Raw genomic sequence first — 17505 nt, 5'->3', positions numbered from 1 at the left:
CACTATTATAGAGAAACCCTAAATCACTGAGAGCCACAGCACATTGAAGTCCACCTTTTCTCATCATTGACTCAAAGACTAGCTGAACTCCTGAGACTTAATTCTGTTATATTTCCAACAGAAAAAGTCAGAGCACACCTCTCTGTCTGGGCTAAGAGCGAGGAGAAAGGATAGTGGCACTTCAGTAAGCTGTAAAACATTATTTGGATGGTGTAAGACATCTGCTGCTACTTCACATGCTGAAGGAGCATCTCGAGAGTAAATCGATATACAATACAGATGGGCACTGAGAGAGACTACCATGTTCTGTCATTACAGGCTGACCTATGACACCGCTAGTTATGCTTCTCTGGCGAGCAATGTTTACCAAGCTTTCCTACTTGACGACTTCCATGTTTAGACATGCAGTTTGTGGGTAAAGCGCACTTAGGGATTCCACTAAAGCTAGGAGCGGGCCTCTGGGACTGTCTCGCATATGGATGCTACGTTGGTTGGCTGCATTTACCAGCCAGTCTTGAATGGTTGGACAGCAGTTTTTCGACTTTCCACTATAGTCAGGAAATGCATAGTGCTTGTTAAGTAAATATTAGCAGAAATGCTTACGTCTAATGACACAGAGATGAAATGCTAGGTGAATCACACACTAATTAATTATGCACACCGAACGCATAAGCCCCAGAGGAGCACATGCCATTGTCACTGGAAGCCCACATAAATGCATAGTCTTATACACAAACTCAGCAGGATACACTGATAACGGCACATATAAATCTGGCTTGTGAGAACAATAAGCCCTACTGGCTCTACGTCAGGCTGATGCATGTTCTGTTGACTTATCAGGCCGCATACAGACGTTCGCCAAACACCCCCTGGATTACAGCTCAACGTCGTACAGCTACTGTCATCCTGTGCTAAAGTGCTGTTTCTTCACCATAATCCAGGTCTCTTGGTTTTCATTCCATTACTATGAATGGAGAAGCTGCATGTACTATCATAGACACCAATGTGACTATTTAGTGTTTCTCAGATGTCCCTGAAACCTGCTATGCTATTGTCAATATGTAATGAATGCTGTTAATGAGAAACATGAAAAGTTTGCAAAGAGGACATGATAAAGCTCAGAAACTCTAATGTACACTTTTGGATCATTTAAGTTAGCACACGACATGAAGTGTATCCTTCTGAATAGATAATATTGATAGCTTAATGTGTAAAGCTTTCTTACACAATAATTGATACCTCATGAATTGATACTGACATATGCTACATCAATCAAACTTACATCGCAATTCTTTATTTAATGACTCAGAATCAATCCACAAAAAATGCTAATTGATTCTGAGTCAGAGACTGCATTGCTAGAAAAGCAGTATACCAACTATATCATTTACTTCATCTCTGTGGCATCTCACATCTTGCATATTTCAAATAAGCGCTGGGTGCAAAAGCAATAGAGGTGCAACATCTGTAAAAGAAAAAGTTTATTAGATTTTATGGATATTCTACACATAACTTGTTCATAGTGAATGTAAAAGGCCACTTAATATGGCAATAAAATTTAAGATAAAAAAAGAAAGTCTTTTAAATGTATTGCAATATATACTGTACACCACAGTTCAAAAGTTTGGTGGATCAATTAAAGTAATGTCAGTATGGATCAATTAAACTGATCAAAAGTGACATTAAAGACATTTATATGGTTAACAAAAATTCTATTTAAATAATCCTGAAAAAAGAACCCTGAAAAAGGTATCACAGTTTCCACAAAAATATTAAGCAGTACTGTTTTCAATATTGATAATAATAAGAAATGTTACTTTAACACCGAATCAGCATATTATAATGATTTATAAATGATCATGTGACACTGAAGACTGGAGTAAAGGCTGTTGAAAATTCAGCATTGCCATCACAGGAATAAATAACATTTTTAAATATATTCAAATATAATGTTATTTACATTTGAAGACCGAACAGCTGAGAAGAGATGATGCCAACCCCTCAGAAGATCTCAGATGATGCCAACCCTCAGACAACATACAAAACTACCAGATTTTGCTATAAGTTTGATCGCAACATATAATCATTGCTGTTAATAGTGTTCACCGTCTGTTTGATTACATGACATTAACTAACTGCTTGATTTTTACCATACATTTCTGCCATATGGACATCAACTTGAGAAAGTCACCACTGATAAGCTATTACTACTAAATATAATGTAGAAACTTTAATTTCCTGTAAAGCTGCTTTGCAATGATTTGCATTGTGAAAAGCACTATACAAATAAACTTCAAATTGAATTGAATTAAAATTGTAATAATATTACACAATATTACTTGTTTTACAGTATTTTTCATTAAATAAACAGCATTGGTGAGCATAAGCGACTTCTTTCAGAAACATTAACAAATCTAACCCCCAATTTTCAAACTTTAGTCTATAGACTGTGACTTACTAAATCAAAACCAAACCAAATTGAGAGGTACCTAAAGATTCCTACCCCTTGTAATTAACCAAATATCAATAAGTTACAATACAACAGAACAGTGGCTTACTATGAACTTTTGTAGAGAGTCAAGCTCCAACAGTTTTGCACAGGAAAGCACAGCTTATTCAGGAAAATAAACAAATAAATGGTTCTACTGCACTTCATTTAGCATTGGTACTCACTGGTACATGCCACTGTGTGAGAGCCCAGACAGCTGGAAATACACCTTGTGCCAGTGTTTTATGAAGCTGCAGAGGCTAATTCCATTCTACAGGTTTCCTGCTCTTTATCAAGCTGACAAGGAGGGTTAAACAAAGCTTGTGATCAAATGAAAGTCTGCCAGTCACCTTAAGCTAACCGCAGTCTGACCAAATAGATTACTAACTAATAGTGGTCGACCAATATATCGCCAAGGCCGATATATCGGCAGATATTTTGAATTTTTTTTAAATATCGGCAAATACATTTTTCTGTTTGGCCGATGCGTTCGAGGCGGGACATTTATTTTGACGGTGCTGAGAACGGCAGTGCCTGAGCACACAGTGCTTACATTCTCCCTCTTGTTCGCCGTTGTCGTTAACAGTTCTGCCTAAATACGGATAGAAGTCTGTCTAATAATCAGACAGACAGAACATTTAAACTTATTCTCTGGGGCGTTTTTGGTATTTTCGCCTAAATTTAACATACTCAAATTCAAATGTTTACCCTACACACATACAATGGAGGAAATGAAAAAAAAATGGTTTCATTGCAAAGAAAACCCTTTGAACTACAAAATATGAGTGTAATTCTTTATAAATAACATTAAGTATTTTTCAAATATTACAATAAACACAAAAAAAAACATAGGCGCTTTTGGAGTTTAAAAAAATATATATTTTTGAAATTCTGTAATTCAGGTTCTATTAGGCCCAGCTCTCTGCAATTTACTTTGTTAGATGCCACTGCATGCCAAAAAGTACCAGAAAAAAAATAATCTTTCAAATAACAGCTTCTAAACAGGAGTTAGAACATTATAAGTGAAGCAAGTGAAATTGTCCATTTCTGCATGTAAATGTGTCATGGTGAGTTTCCTTTGCAAAAACAGGCTTTATAAAACACATTAACCCCACAATCCTATTGTACTCTGTGCCATAAGCACTTTCATTGATTATTGATTGAATTATGTTTCATTTTTATGTTTTTCTAAGTAGTAATATACAAAATGGCACAAGCGAATTGGACCCATTTCAAATATTGTTTATTCTACAATCAAGTTTAATAATTTCAGGATGCACAAGACTGTCTACATTATAAAATATATCTGGTTTATCACAATCTAAAATAGAATCCAGAATGCAGCCCAGAACTGACCGCAGATCCCTATAACATCACACGGGCTGCCAGCGCGCTGGAATGAGATGGAAAGCGCATTATTTCCAGACGCGCTGGATTCCGTTACCTGGTCAGAACGCGAATATCTCACCGATGGAAGCACGCAGAAACGTGAAAATGGTCTTGTTTGAAAGAAGAGATCCTAATCTAAAAGATAATATAGAGTATATAGATATTTGTGGCTGTTTGCGGCTAACTGAAGCAGTGCTACAAGTAGGAATGTTACACATAAAAAAATCTATTTTTTAAATTTATTTTTTACATCGCAATTCAATTGAAGATAATTCGATCTATGATTGTCACACAATGAAATAATCTACATCGTCAAATTCCTGAGAATGAGAGCTTTCTTGTGATATATGACTTTACTTTTTTGTGAAAAATATATAAAATACACATTCTTCGTAAAAAATTTCTCAATGGTTAGGCGGAAAATCGTGTGTGGGACGAATACATTTCTAAGCTTAATTTTACTGCTTTATGAATATAAAAACCAAAAGGAATGTTATTCTTTGTAAAGAAGATACTCCAAGCTTTCAAATGATACAATATAAGGAAGGCTATGTAAATGAAGCATACACATTTTTTATGCGATTTTGGACCCGTATCCGGGTCCGCAGAGTTTAACTGGTTTTAAACAAAGGAATTAAAAATGTATACAAAAAGTCTTATAACGATTGCTTTTATATTATTAGTAATAGAAAGGCAAACAGTATAATACTTTCTTGTTTGCCGTCAGCATTCAGCAAATATGCATTTATATCATTTAAACAAATCTTTGAATGTCTAATAAACATCTAATTTCAAAAACCTTGCAAACTTAGTCAGATCCAGTTGTGAGATCTTGTGAAGTGTGCATGTGTATCCTGCATGATTGCGTGTGCTCTGCGTGACGATCGATCCGTGCGAATTGAATGTGGACAGGAGGAGAGTTCTGCTTCACTGGAGACGCGCGATCGACAAACTTTAAACTCGTGATTTTAAATTATGCTGCGCTTTATGCATTTGCCCACTGTCATATTCATGTCATTTTCACTGTGTACTGTATGTAAAATGAGTGTTACCTTGGCTTTATTTGGAAAAAATATGATTCCCAATGCACACAATTCCCAGAATACCGAGTGCCCTGTTAGTTACGGTGTTTACTTCCTTTTTAATTATATTTTTATTAAATATTTATTTATTTGTGAAAAATACTTTGTCATCTAAAGTATAAGTATGTTTATTTAACATTTATTTTTTAATCAATTTTCAAATGATTTCAAATGCAATAATAATTCATTCAATAATTATTTTAAACTGCAATAATAATTCAAAGTATTAATGTTTATTTTGCCGCATTTTAATTCATTTCTGCATATTAATTAAATTAAAACATCTACTGGACAGACTGAACATTTACTTGCCTGGTTAACACCCACATTCGGTCAAACATCCAATTTGGTCCCAAAAAAACTATAGTGCTTGTGAAATGAGCAGTTTGAGATAATTAGTAAAATTGCCTTAAGTTAAAATAACATCATGCAATCAGGGTTGAATAGTACAGTCAGCAAAGTTCTGCTCAGCACTTCACTCTTAAGAGCAAATTAAGCTGCCTTTGATGCTTCTGTTAATCAACCGGCCATTGCTCTTTTTTACTCCAAACTTTTATCAACATCATTAAATCTTTATGGAGGGTGTGCATTCTACCAGCACAAATTACAAACACACCTTCCCTGTCTAATCAAATGAGTGCAGTCGCTTGGTGAGGATGTGTCATTTATAGCTTGCGGCATATTATTTTCTAATAAAGAACGATTTATGGGAATATGAAACACCTTTATGACAAACTGATAAAAGTATGGAGTGAATTCTGTCACTCTGATCAGTTAATTACTGAAACGGCCACCTGTTTCCTTTAAAACACCAAAGTGCTTTCCTGCAGTCTCATTTTGTTTGAGCAAAACATGATCAATTAAAAGTGAACAAAAAAGATCCAGTGTTTTGCTCGGCATAAACGCTCTGCTGTGCTGAGATTTGAGGCTTGAAAAGAAGGATACAGCCTGTACAGAAGTCTTTTCAGAGACCTCTTAAAAAAATGGCCAAAGGCTTCAAAAGTCTACCATCAGCAGTGAGCATGAGCGATTATTATCAGCATAGCAAAGTAATGTTGGAGGGCAAAGGTTACAAAGAGAACAATACAAAATATATTCACAAATCTTTTTAGGCATACAGGCGATGAAATGCAAATCTTTTCCACTATGTGAAAATGTTTTCGGTCTCATGATTATGTGGGTGTCAAGTAGTGCAGAGGTCACGTTCCAAACTAACTTGAGTGGAGCTCATTTGTGGTTTTGTGTTCCCATATTAGCTGATGAAACGATGCAACCCATGCTGCTCTTCCTTGGCACTCATTGGGTCGTGCCTGTAATCCAAATAGAATCATCCTTTATGCACACCTGATCGCTTTTAAAAGCCAAATACGAGCAACTGCAGCATCTGTTAGGAGGAAGAGAGCGTTTTCAATCAATTAATCCTGCAGTTAAACCTGTGGCATCTGTCTTATTTGCAGTAAAGCTATATGATGCATTGTTCACGGGTTAAAGAAAAGCCCTGGATATGTACATAAAGTAATGGACAACACCTTGTTAAATGCAGTGCCTCTATATGCTCCCACTATAGTAGTCTTCAGAAATCCTCAGGCTCCTTTAAAGAGAGTAGCAGCTGAAAAATACATAAAATTCCATCATTTTTGAAGTGCAGAGATACACAAACCATAATGTCGCTTTATGCAGGGTTTTATTGACTGAGCGTAATTTCGATTTGGAATTAAATGACAAGACGGCGAGATGCCTGGGCTTTGATGAGGACGTGCAAGGTCAGTTATAAAACAAAAACAGCTCAGATCATGTTGCAGAATTTAGATTTTCAACGTATTTTAGGGCTGCTGCACTCTGCTCAAGCACAATCCAAATGTAAACCTTCAGCTTTTTAATAAAATACAGAATAATCTGAGACATCTGGAAGATTCAACCTTGGGACTTCATGACAATCATGTTGATTGACATAAGCTTTAAAGTGGGGAAGATTTAACAAGTTCTGCCTAATAGAATTATCCCACATAATAATAATTATGAAAATAGAGAGATGATTCATGCCAGGTAATTTGTACCTCCCAGAGTGCGTTTGATTGAACTTTCTTTATCCTCACCGCACCCCAATCAGGCAGTGAAATATAACATGGAAGGTTTATATGACTATACAAAATAATAAATCAGTGACCACAATAATGATTTAGCCATCGTATAGTCTTCATTACTCAAGACTGACACCACAGTGTCTGGCATTTGCAGTGTGGCTGGAGAGGGTCCATATCCATGCTGAGCTTGGACTCAAGTCTATTCTCATTCCGACAGTGACAACAACTTACTCCAGACTGCACACAAGATGACAGAATGGTCCTTATCAAAAAGCTGTGCAAAAACCTGTCTCCCGAATGCAATGCATGATACCCCTGAGAGCCAAAACGGACTGCCGTGGGTTGATTCTGAGAGTGTTTTTTTTTCTCTCTCTCTGAAAAATAAGTGGATCCAAACATAAAAATCATATCCAGGCATTTGAAGTCTTGGTGGAAATGCAATCACATCAAATAGACCCAATTGAGGTTTGCCCAAGAGATATGGAGTGAAGATTCTGTTAACGACAGAATGAGTCCTCTGGAGGAGCTTTTGGAGGTGGAGATGTTGGAGATAAATTCTATGTGAGGTTCTTCCATCTTTACCCTAGCAACAGAAACCCAACAGAGAATTGCTGCATGATTGAATGGAAGGCTTGACACATTTGCTTTAGGTCACTGGTAAGACCATCGCAAAAGCAGATGCTATTCAAAATGGATTTTTAAAAAAAAAATTAATTCCTGAATTTGAATTGTGGCACAGCAGAAAACAGGATGCAGAATTGTAATTACATTTTAGAAAATAAATGAAAATAAATCTGTAACTGTAAATGTTAACTAGACAATCAAAGTGTGTTTAGATCAACTTTAAATGCTGGCCTTTCAAAACATGTTTAAAAGTTTCTTTTTATTATTTATGTTTAAAAAGCCCTGCAGTATGAGGTTTATTGGCCTAACAGAAAAATACATAGATAGAAAGAATGATAGATCAATAGAATTAGTGATTAAATAGAAAGAATAATAAAAGGATAAAACGGTACAACAATATAGAGGAATAAAATGAGAAAACGGATAAATGATAGAATTATAAACTGATAAATCAATAGATCTATAGATAAAATGCTGGTAGATAGAATGAGAGAATGAACAGACAATAGAAAGAATGATAGAACGATAGAAGGATAGAATGATAGAACAATAGAACGATAGATAGATAGAACGATAGATTGAACAATTGAGGGACATATAGATAAAACAGGATAGATTAGTAAAACAATAGAATGATAGATAAAACGATAAAACAAAAGATAGATAGAACGATAGACAGAACGATAGATAGATAGACTGAATAATAGAACGATAGAACGACAGACAGATAGAATGATAAAACGATAGAACGATAGATAGACAGACAGATAGATGGATAGATAGATATCCAATTATGAATTTTGCACAACCCTGCCAAAAATGCAGTTCCCCGGTTGCTGATGCCCCATTAAGTATCCTCTTTGCTGTTAATTAAACTGCACAGCGCTAACCACAACAAGCTCTTGTGTCATATCCCAGCACCAGGTGAGAGGTGCAAGCTGGGAGAGTCGGGCACGATCTGACATGTTGGCATTGATTTCCTGCATAATTTGCTTGCGGGTGACAGGGAAAGTGCTGACTGGGGCATGCTACTGTTGCAATCTGCATTAATTCACAGGTTAGGTGAAGATTAGCATTGATTCTTCTGCCAGGGATTGAGCTGGGGGTAGGATGGTGAAAGTTTCCCCACTCAGGAACGATCTATGAAAGACTAAATCAAGAATGACTTTGAAGGAGCCATTTCAAACCACTTCACAGTCACATGGCATAATGACGATAGTTTCAGCTACCTCCAAAACCAACATGCGTGGGTTTACCCAGCAGCCTGTGAGTCAGAGATGTGATATTACCTCACAATAAAGTGGAGTATGGTCAGTTAATTTCAATAAATTGCAAATGAATACATACAAATATACGAACAGCCTCATTCCGAGCAGCAGGCCACATCTTTGCCTCTCATTTCAACTGGTTTGTGGTCCTCAGAGGCGCTAAGATGTCATTATCAGTAAATGCTTCTTGATGAGCCATCTTTTTGTGCTAAAATATTTTTTTTCAAATGGAGGGCTTCTGCTACCCAGGCTTTTTTTCTCCAGGAAGAAAAAAGTAGGCTACATTAATATTAGCTTCAAACTGTTATGCTGTGCATTTAATCCTGCTATTTTTAGCATAAAAGTTTCATAAAAGTCAATAAGTGCACTCCTCCTGACACACATTTAGTGCTCTGTAGAGCTTTTCATGTGTCCTGAATGAGCATCCATGAGGTAATTGCATTAACAATGATGGAGCATTATGAGGATGCCTTGCTTTTAAAAGAACAGTTAAGATTTTGACAGATAGGTCTGTGTTTGCCTTCATTATGCCCCATATAGCTCTTTGGTTTATTTTTGTACAGGTAAAAGGATTTCCTCATGGGGGTAGGCAGGACAGAGGAAAATAAAATGACAGATTAATCAACTTACATGCCTCTCAAGGTGTTATGCAGATTTTCAAAAGATTTCTTGCCCTTAAGGGAGAATTTTATTTTTAATTGGGCCATGAGCTGCTATGAATCAAGAGGCCGAAAAGGCATAAACAGATCTGCTCTGGTGCTAAGAATTGGCTCAATCTCTTAAAATGAAGGCCACCCTGCCTACTGCCTCAGGTCCACTACTGAATAGGCCTTTATCAGATTGCTACCTCTGGGCTTTAGGCCAAATGGATGGTTAAACATGTATATCCAAAAGTACAAAACACAAAAAAGGTACAAATGAAGAGCAAATGTGCCAATAACAGTCACAATAGCTTTAATTCTTGTGTATTTAAGTAATGTGGATTTGTGCAGAACTAATTATATATTAAGATTCTTAACCACTCCACAAAGTCAGACCCCCTGGAAAGAAACATCTCCAACTCATCCAACCATATCCCAGAGCTAATGAGCTCTTCCAGGAGGCAAGACACAACGGTACAGGAAATCGAAGGTCTAGATGCACTTATTGAGAGAATTTTCCCCAGATACGCAGAAAACCAAGAAGCGGAGTAAATTATGTTAATGCAAGAAAGTGGTAAACGTTAAACAACTTTATCAGATGGTCAAACAGGGACTAATTACAAATCTGTCGCATTCAATTAATATTAAATTCGTAGTGCAGACAAAAACCAAAAGGAATAGGCAAATGGTTCTGCATGGAAAGAACAATACTGCGGTGACGATCAAAACAAGTGGAACTCCTTGTCATGGTTGTTGCCTCAATACAGTCCTCTTTGTGCAGAACTCATTCGGTCTCTTCACTTTATAAAGTGCGTAACAATCACTGTATGCAGTGTGAAATTTTATGTTTAAAACTTTCAACAGTCTGTTGCTACCTTCAAAACTTTCTCCTGACCAGTTTGTACATTCGCACTTCGTATTTTAAGTAAGGGATAATGTACATCCAGCCGGTTGTTATCTCAGAATAAACCCAGACAGGGTGATCAGGATCAGGGTCTTGTATCAGCCCGAAGGGGTTTATTCTGAGATAACAACCGGCTGGATGTACATTATCCCTCTTATTACACGGCTACTTGCCACATAAGTAAATAAATAGACGCAGAATATTGATTTGAGTTGAAATATTTGAACGCAAAGCTTCCGTGAAGACAGCAGTTGCGAGCAAGCGGCAAATTCAAACTAGATGGACATTTAAGGGAAATGGTGCAGTCAAACCACTTATTACACAACATTTCACCACAAAAATAATTAAGGCAATAAAAATATTTTAAAACCTTACCAGTTTGTTAGTTCTCTTATAATCCATTACAGCGTACAAAACAATCGTAGCAAAATAGCAGCAGCTACGCAGCTGATGTATGAAAGGAGAGCGAGTCCGCGATACCAGGATGACATAATAAAATAATTGTACACCATTTTGAATCTAGTTTTAATATTTTATTAGCTAAACAAATGCAAAGCTTCCACCAAGAAAAAATTGTTCAAGCAAGAGTACAGCGCCGACTGCTGTTACCCGGATGAGCCTGTGTTATTAGCTTTTACCGGTTGTTATCGAGGGATAGCATACCTCGGAATGTCACGACTGACCAATCAGAATCAAGTATTCCACAGAGCCGTGTAATAAGGAGAAATAACCTCTGATACTACAAATTTTCATTGTAAAAAAAAATTAATTCTGTAATTTCAATCATGAAATTATTGACTCATTACACTTTTTTTAAAGACTATTTTTACACATTTTAAGAAGCTCGGTTACAAATAAAATAGTAACCTCAACCAATTAGTTTGTATATATGAGTTTTATTCAATATTGTGATGTTAGGTTTTCAGCTTCTGCTCTCCATTTAATATAATCAAATACAAAAAAAAAAAAACTACTAAATGAAGCTGAAATTGGTGATTTAATTGTCATGGATCAGAAAATGAGCAAATCAGACCATGGGCATGTTTTTTTTGGGGAGACAATTTTCATAAAACTATTGGCGATTGCTCGGTATAGGGCTGGGCGATTTCCCCGATTTTATCGATTCATTCGAATTTAATGTTTTGCCACGATTTAATTTTTTTGAAACAGAGGAATCGCGATTTTGAATAGAAATATTACCAAATGTTAGAATTAGACACTTTGACAATATGCCAGTGATAACAGTAAAGAGAAAAGAACGATTCAACCACATGTCGGCACACGTGAATAACCGCTCACGTGTGACGCACTTTTGTGTTGATAAAGATGCGACGCGGGCAGTGGAATAGGTAAAACATGCAAGAAGATGGGAGTGAACTTCTTTTATCTTGAGCGTAGTGTTTTTAGAATGGCGTTTCATGCATGAGACACTGCAAGAGACTCAAGCGCAACAGTCAAACACATCCATGTTTACATAGAAAAAACAATGGAAAAGCAGCGCAATTGAATAAAAAACCTGTAAAGAACTACTACTGTATGTCTGATATTTCATGTTTGCATCATGGTGACAGGCTGAAAGCTGCTGTTGTTTTTACTGAACATTTATAGTTAATAAAAGTCTACTGGTGTTATACCTTCAGTCATTTTGAATTTGAATTTTGAGATTTTTTTAAAAAGCATTTTCCTTGTATTATTTCTGAACACATAATATGTATAAGACAAGTTTGTACAATATGTAGTTGTAGTTTATGCATCTTTTCTGCAAAGATATTTAACTAATTTAAGTGATTTGTTTAACATTTACATCATGTTGACAACTTCATGTGAGCTGCACTTGGAATATAATTTTCTTTAACTAGAGGGTTAATAAAGAAAAAGTTACTTGAATCATGCTGTAGTTACATTTTCAAGTTGACTAGTTAAAAATCGAGAATCGGTTAAACATTCTGGAAAAATCGATATTTAAATGTTTTGCCAAATCGGCCAGCCCTAGCCCGGTAGAACATTAAGAATACATGAATAAAAATTAAATAAACATATGAATAAAATCCATCAACAATACATAAAACAAGTCCATGACCAATGAATCACTCAATAAGCACTCTCAATAAGTGAGTCAGTAATTTTTTTATTTTACTCACTAGAAGTTTTTCTTTTCTGTCGTTCTAAGAGGAGGACAAAAGCATTCTTTAGTGTTTCTTCTGAAAATAAAATATGCAGATTAACAAACTTGTCAGGAGCACGTGTTGAAGGTGAGAACAGATTTGTGAAAGTATGTTAAATGTGCAATTTCTTGCTGCAAAGAACGATTAAACCCTTTAAATGGATTTTATAAAGAGGTGAGGAAATAAAAAGAACTAGTAAGATAAAGAAAAACAGCTTTGCTACCTTGGATGGAGGCTCTGTAGCAAAGCATACATAGCTAGTAGGGAGGGTGGAGGGAGTGTGCCACTGCCGCAGTGTGGACCTCACTCTACCGCTCATTCATTCTACAGCACACACCTGAGACTGCCACTCACTTTGTGAGCTTTGCAGAAGCACCCACCAACACCAACATTTCAAACTTCAAAATGTCAACCCAGGTGATTAAATCGACAGGCATCCTAATCTTTTGTTACCTAGGACCAAATGGTGGATAAATCTCCTGCAATCCCTAGAGTGAAACTCAGAATTCATAAATACAAATGCGCAAACAAAGAAACAGCGGCTTTGATAACGAGCAGCACACCTTTGGAGCAAACTGCTGAGATGGCAGTACTGTTTGAATAAGAATGTGTTTGATGTAATATGATAATGGTGGCAAAATGAGGCTGTGCATTCAGTCTTTTACAAAGGATGTTGTGGGTCACCCTGCTGTAGTGCTTTAGCCAGCCATAAGACTGTAACAGGATAGGAGGAGGAGGACAAAGAAAAACCATAGAGCCACTGAAATACTGCTGTGAAATATGGCTCAGTCTGATTCGAATGATACAGACAAATTACATCAGCTGAGCAGAATTAAATGAGGTTGTAATGAATCTGGTGAGCTTACAGTATCTGAATCAGAGAGGCTGTTGGCACCATTTATGAGATGGTAGCCAAAGCAAAAATTAGCAATCAATATTCATTAACAATTAATAACTGATGTAATTAGAGCTGATGTAACTTTTCAGCTTAATGTGCATAAACAACTATATAAATGGCAGGACTAAATGTTTGGGGCAGGTACTAGAGGGTCTCCTGAAAAGAAAAATATTATTGAAAAATTAAAATATATTTAAAATATTTTACAAAGTTCTAGAATCCCATTTGTTGTAAAAAGGGCTTTACAAAATGTTTAAAAAAATCTCTAATAATAATAATAATAGTGAGCGCAAGATGGTCTCCTGAAAAGAAAAATATTATTGAAAAATTTAAATATATTTATATATTTTACAAAGTTCAAGAATCACATTTGTTGTAAAAAGGGCTTTACAAAATGTAAAAAAATATCTAATAATAATAATAATAATAATAATAATAATAATAGTGAGCACTAGAGGATCTCCTGAAAAGAAAAGAAAATATATAAAAAATACATTTAAAATATTTTACAAAATGCAAGTTTTTTTTAAGTACTAGAATAACATTTGTTGTAAAAAGGCTTTACAAATTATTATTACTATTATTAATATATAATAATAATAAGAAGAAGAATAAATAATAGCAACTTAATACAAAACAAATATTTTCCAGCAAAACAAAGTTTCAGCTTCAAAATAACAATACAGTAGTATTATTTTGAAAACAACATGCTATTTATTTATTAATGCATGTCATATCAGCAGCAGGGTTGTCTGAGAGGGCTGGTGAGAACAAGGGGATCATCATTCTTTAATGACTACATATAACAGGGATTAAGAAGACAAATATAAACCTGTAAATTGTCATTATTTGTGCAATTCTGCTCAGTGCCACTGGGGCAGATTACACGCATTCCCCTAAATAAAAATGTAGCGAGTCGTTTAGACATGAGACCGAGAGTGCTGACCATTACAGAGTCAGGAACACTGTGTGACCAAGCTCACCACTAAATGCTCAAATCTGTGCTGATGCCGTCCAGCTCAAACCAAGCTAATCCACCTAAGAAAGAGCCAGATGGTCACGAGCAACTGCTGAAGTTGTCCTGTACAGGAGCCCGATGGCATGCCTGAGGTTCCTGCTTCTATTTACCTAGTGCCTCGAGTTACAACCGTAAGCTCTGTGAAGAGGCAGCAAGCGGCAGCACCTGGCTCTCTAAAGTGGATGGAGTGACAGGCTTCAACGTTCCACAGAATGGTAACCTTGCGATTCCTGGAGCGCCAAAGCAAGAGGAGTGCGGTCCCAGGGGTGTCATGATACAGAGGCACACTCTCCTATGGAGAACACCAAGCTTCAATCGCCATCACTCTCTGAGGCATGTCGTAACCCAAAATCACACACACGCTGGTAACTGCACACGAATAGCTCTGGGACTTTGACTGCCGCCCATGTTGGAATGACCTCATGGGACTCAACTCAGGTCATGTGAAGAATCATTAAAAGAATATTACCACCAGAACATCTAAATTACCTCTCAGCAGGAGCTGCACTGCCAGCGGTCAAGTGGTTCTTGCTGCTACTACTAATGCACAGACACTTTCTCCCAGCTAACCCTCGTTATTAGACCTTGTTTCTTAGAGATCAATTCAGGGACTTCAAAATCTCGCTGACAGTACGTTGTATCAAAGCTCACAACCTTTGACCGTAATCTACCGTCTGTTCTCATAGCTATGGAATGGGATTATGCCCCGTTGAGCTGTGAGCACCTGTGGGGTTGTCACTCTGGGTTTATCTCTAGTGAAAAACAATCGGATCACACAAGCAAAATGACCTGCTGGGAACGACTCTAGTACCTGCTCTGTGACACCACCTGGTTTCTCTTCCTTGCACACACACCTTTAAGACTTAAGCCTTTTCCGAGATCAAAACAAGTCTCGGGACTCTGGTAACGTGACAGGCCACCCATCCTGAACTACAGTTCACAACTTAGCTGGGTTTTACTGAAGCTCTGGGATTTATACTCAAGCATCTTGTCATAGAGAGGTGGATGGATGGGGGCAGTATTTTATGCTCTGGCAGACTCCTTACCTCCAATAGTGACTCAGACGTGGCCCAGATATTACTGAGAGTACGAGTGTGAGGCGAACCTTGTTAGCTAATGCGATTAGCGTTTATGCATGAGTGCCTCTGCACAAAAGACTCTGTCCAATGTCCTCCATACACTCTCTCCCATCAGATTTTAATCCACTACATCCATCTTTCTGAGATATGCTTCAAAAACTGACTAACCATCATCATATATCAACAGCAAACCATAAAACACCAAAAAAATGAATAAAATGCATGGGAAAAATTAATCAGAAACACCATGTTTTTTGAAGCAATACAAAACTAAATGCATTTAACTGAACATTTAAGTTTCTCACTTCAGTTCCCAACAAGTTGTTAGAAGCTATGATTGAATGTGATCAAATCATGGATTCTTTTTATCAATCTTTATGTAAACATCACAGCATCTCATGCAAGCATCTTTGCAAGCTAAACCCATTCTGGGAGTGTGGCACAGTTATTCCCAGGGTGCCCCAAGAGACTCAAAGGCAGCCAGAAATAGTAGCGAGAACGTAAATGAGAGCATGGCTAGCTTGACGTAACATAGGAAAAACACATGACAGGAAAGTCCCAGTACCGGCACGGGTCGCTCTGAGGAACATGCACCATGACATCTCAACGTGAACTTGTTACAATTAGTGAGCTTGTAACCAAACTCTGACCAAACTGTCAGTACCTCACTACCTGCAGAGGAAGAACAAAGCAGAAGGAAATTCAAAATGTGACTTACCCAAAAGATGAGGTTGAAGATGAACATCATGTATTTCAGACAGCACAGGCAGCCTCTAGCCATGTTGCACTTCTTGAACTCTAGAAGGAAGACAAAGGATAGATCCAGATAAAAGACCACGTATTTGCTGCCTTTTGGAGACTTGTATTTATTGTTGCCTTTGTCGTCACCGGCCGCCCCACTCTGAGCAGCGGTTTGAGCACGTGGGCCAGTGGACCCGTAAAAGGCGCCAGCGGTAAAGCCTCGTCCTCCGAATGGCCGTCCGGAGGTGGAGGCTTGGGCAAAGTCTGAGTCGTGGCTGTCCACAGAGGGGCTACGGTGGATGGCGGATTCCTCACTACTTGACTTCTCCATGCTCTGGAATGGAAGCCGCGTTCTTTATTTCATTCTCTATCATGTCTCTCAGAATAGCCCTTGAACAGAACCTTGAACTTGCACTCTTGAGCTCCAAAAAGTGCTAGTCTTTCTCTTTCACACAAAAGATCAGGATTAAGTCAATCAGACAGCGGCTTTGCAAAATCACTCTAGTGGATGTGGCAGCTTGCCCCGTAGCCTTGCTGTAATATCCAGAAGTGCAACTCCCACGAGCAGGTGCGCGTTGAGTGTAACTGAAGTTTCAGCAGTATTCCTTCACCCTACGCCCCTCGTTACCCCTCTAAAAGAGCGTCCACCCCCTGCCCAAGCAATGTCCGGCTTGGTTCAGCTGCTGCTCGATCCCACACTCCTGCCTCCTGACCTCAGCTCTGCCTTTCCACGAGGAGTTGATGAGTTCCCACAGCCTTCTAACTTCCACCCCCGTTTTCCTCTCAGGATTTTGCGCTCTGAGAGACTCTCTAGACCTCTCTTTATTTTTTTTCCTCGTTTGCCTGAATCAATTACGCTGCCGTGATTTAACCAGCCTCTGGCAGAGCATGCTGTTCCTTGCTCCTCTCCCCCTCTTGCTGTCTGCGCTTTCAATCACTGCTCTGGTGCTGATACATGCTATTATCAGCAGCCGCATCTAGTGGGCATTCCCTTCCAACCTAACGCTGAGCTCTCACCTCTCTCTCTCGCTCTCTCTCTCTCTCTGCCTGTACTTCCCTCAGCCCCTCCCCTGCCACTCAGACCACCAATAAGGCAGCAGCTGCTAAGCCCCTCCCCCAGCGGA

General features: G+C 37.8%; 1 protein-coding gene across 2 annotated transcripts in view; it reads right to left on the bottom strand.

The window, feature by feature from the left end:
- LOC107559293 (tetraspanin-9-like) overlaps window positions 1-17505 on the bottom strand; it is an 88872-nt gene extending 71367 nt beyond the window's left edge. Inside the window, exons 1-2 of one of the 2 annotated variants that reach the window (XM_016243071.1) lie at window positions 16529-17505; window positions 16359-16438 (exon numbers count right to left, since the gene is read on the bottom strand). In XM_016243071.1, coding sequence (XP_016098557.1) covers window positions 16359-16438; window positions 16529-16712 — 264 coding nt within the window. In that variant the 5' untranslated portion in view covers window positions 16713-17505. Of the gene's footprint in view, window positions 1-16358 lie in introns of both variants that reach the window. The other variant, XM_016243062.1, reaches the window with a different exon arrangement.

Source organism: Sinocyclocheilus grahami, unplaced genomic scaffold (genome assembly GCF_001515645.1).
Source record: "Sinocyclocheilus grahami isolate Dianchi unplaced genomic scaffold, SAMN03320097.WGS_v1.1 scaffold22.1, whole genome shotgun sequence".
NCBI lineage: Eukaryota > Metazoa > Chordata > Actinopteri > Cypriniformes > Cyprinidae > Sinocyclocheilus > Sinocyclocheilus grahami.
The sequence above is the reverse complement of the archived record's forward strand: the minus strand, read 5'-3'. Positions and strand labels throughout refer to the sequence as shown.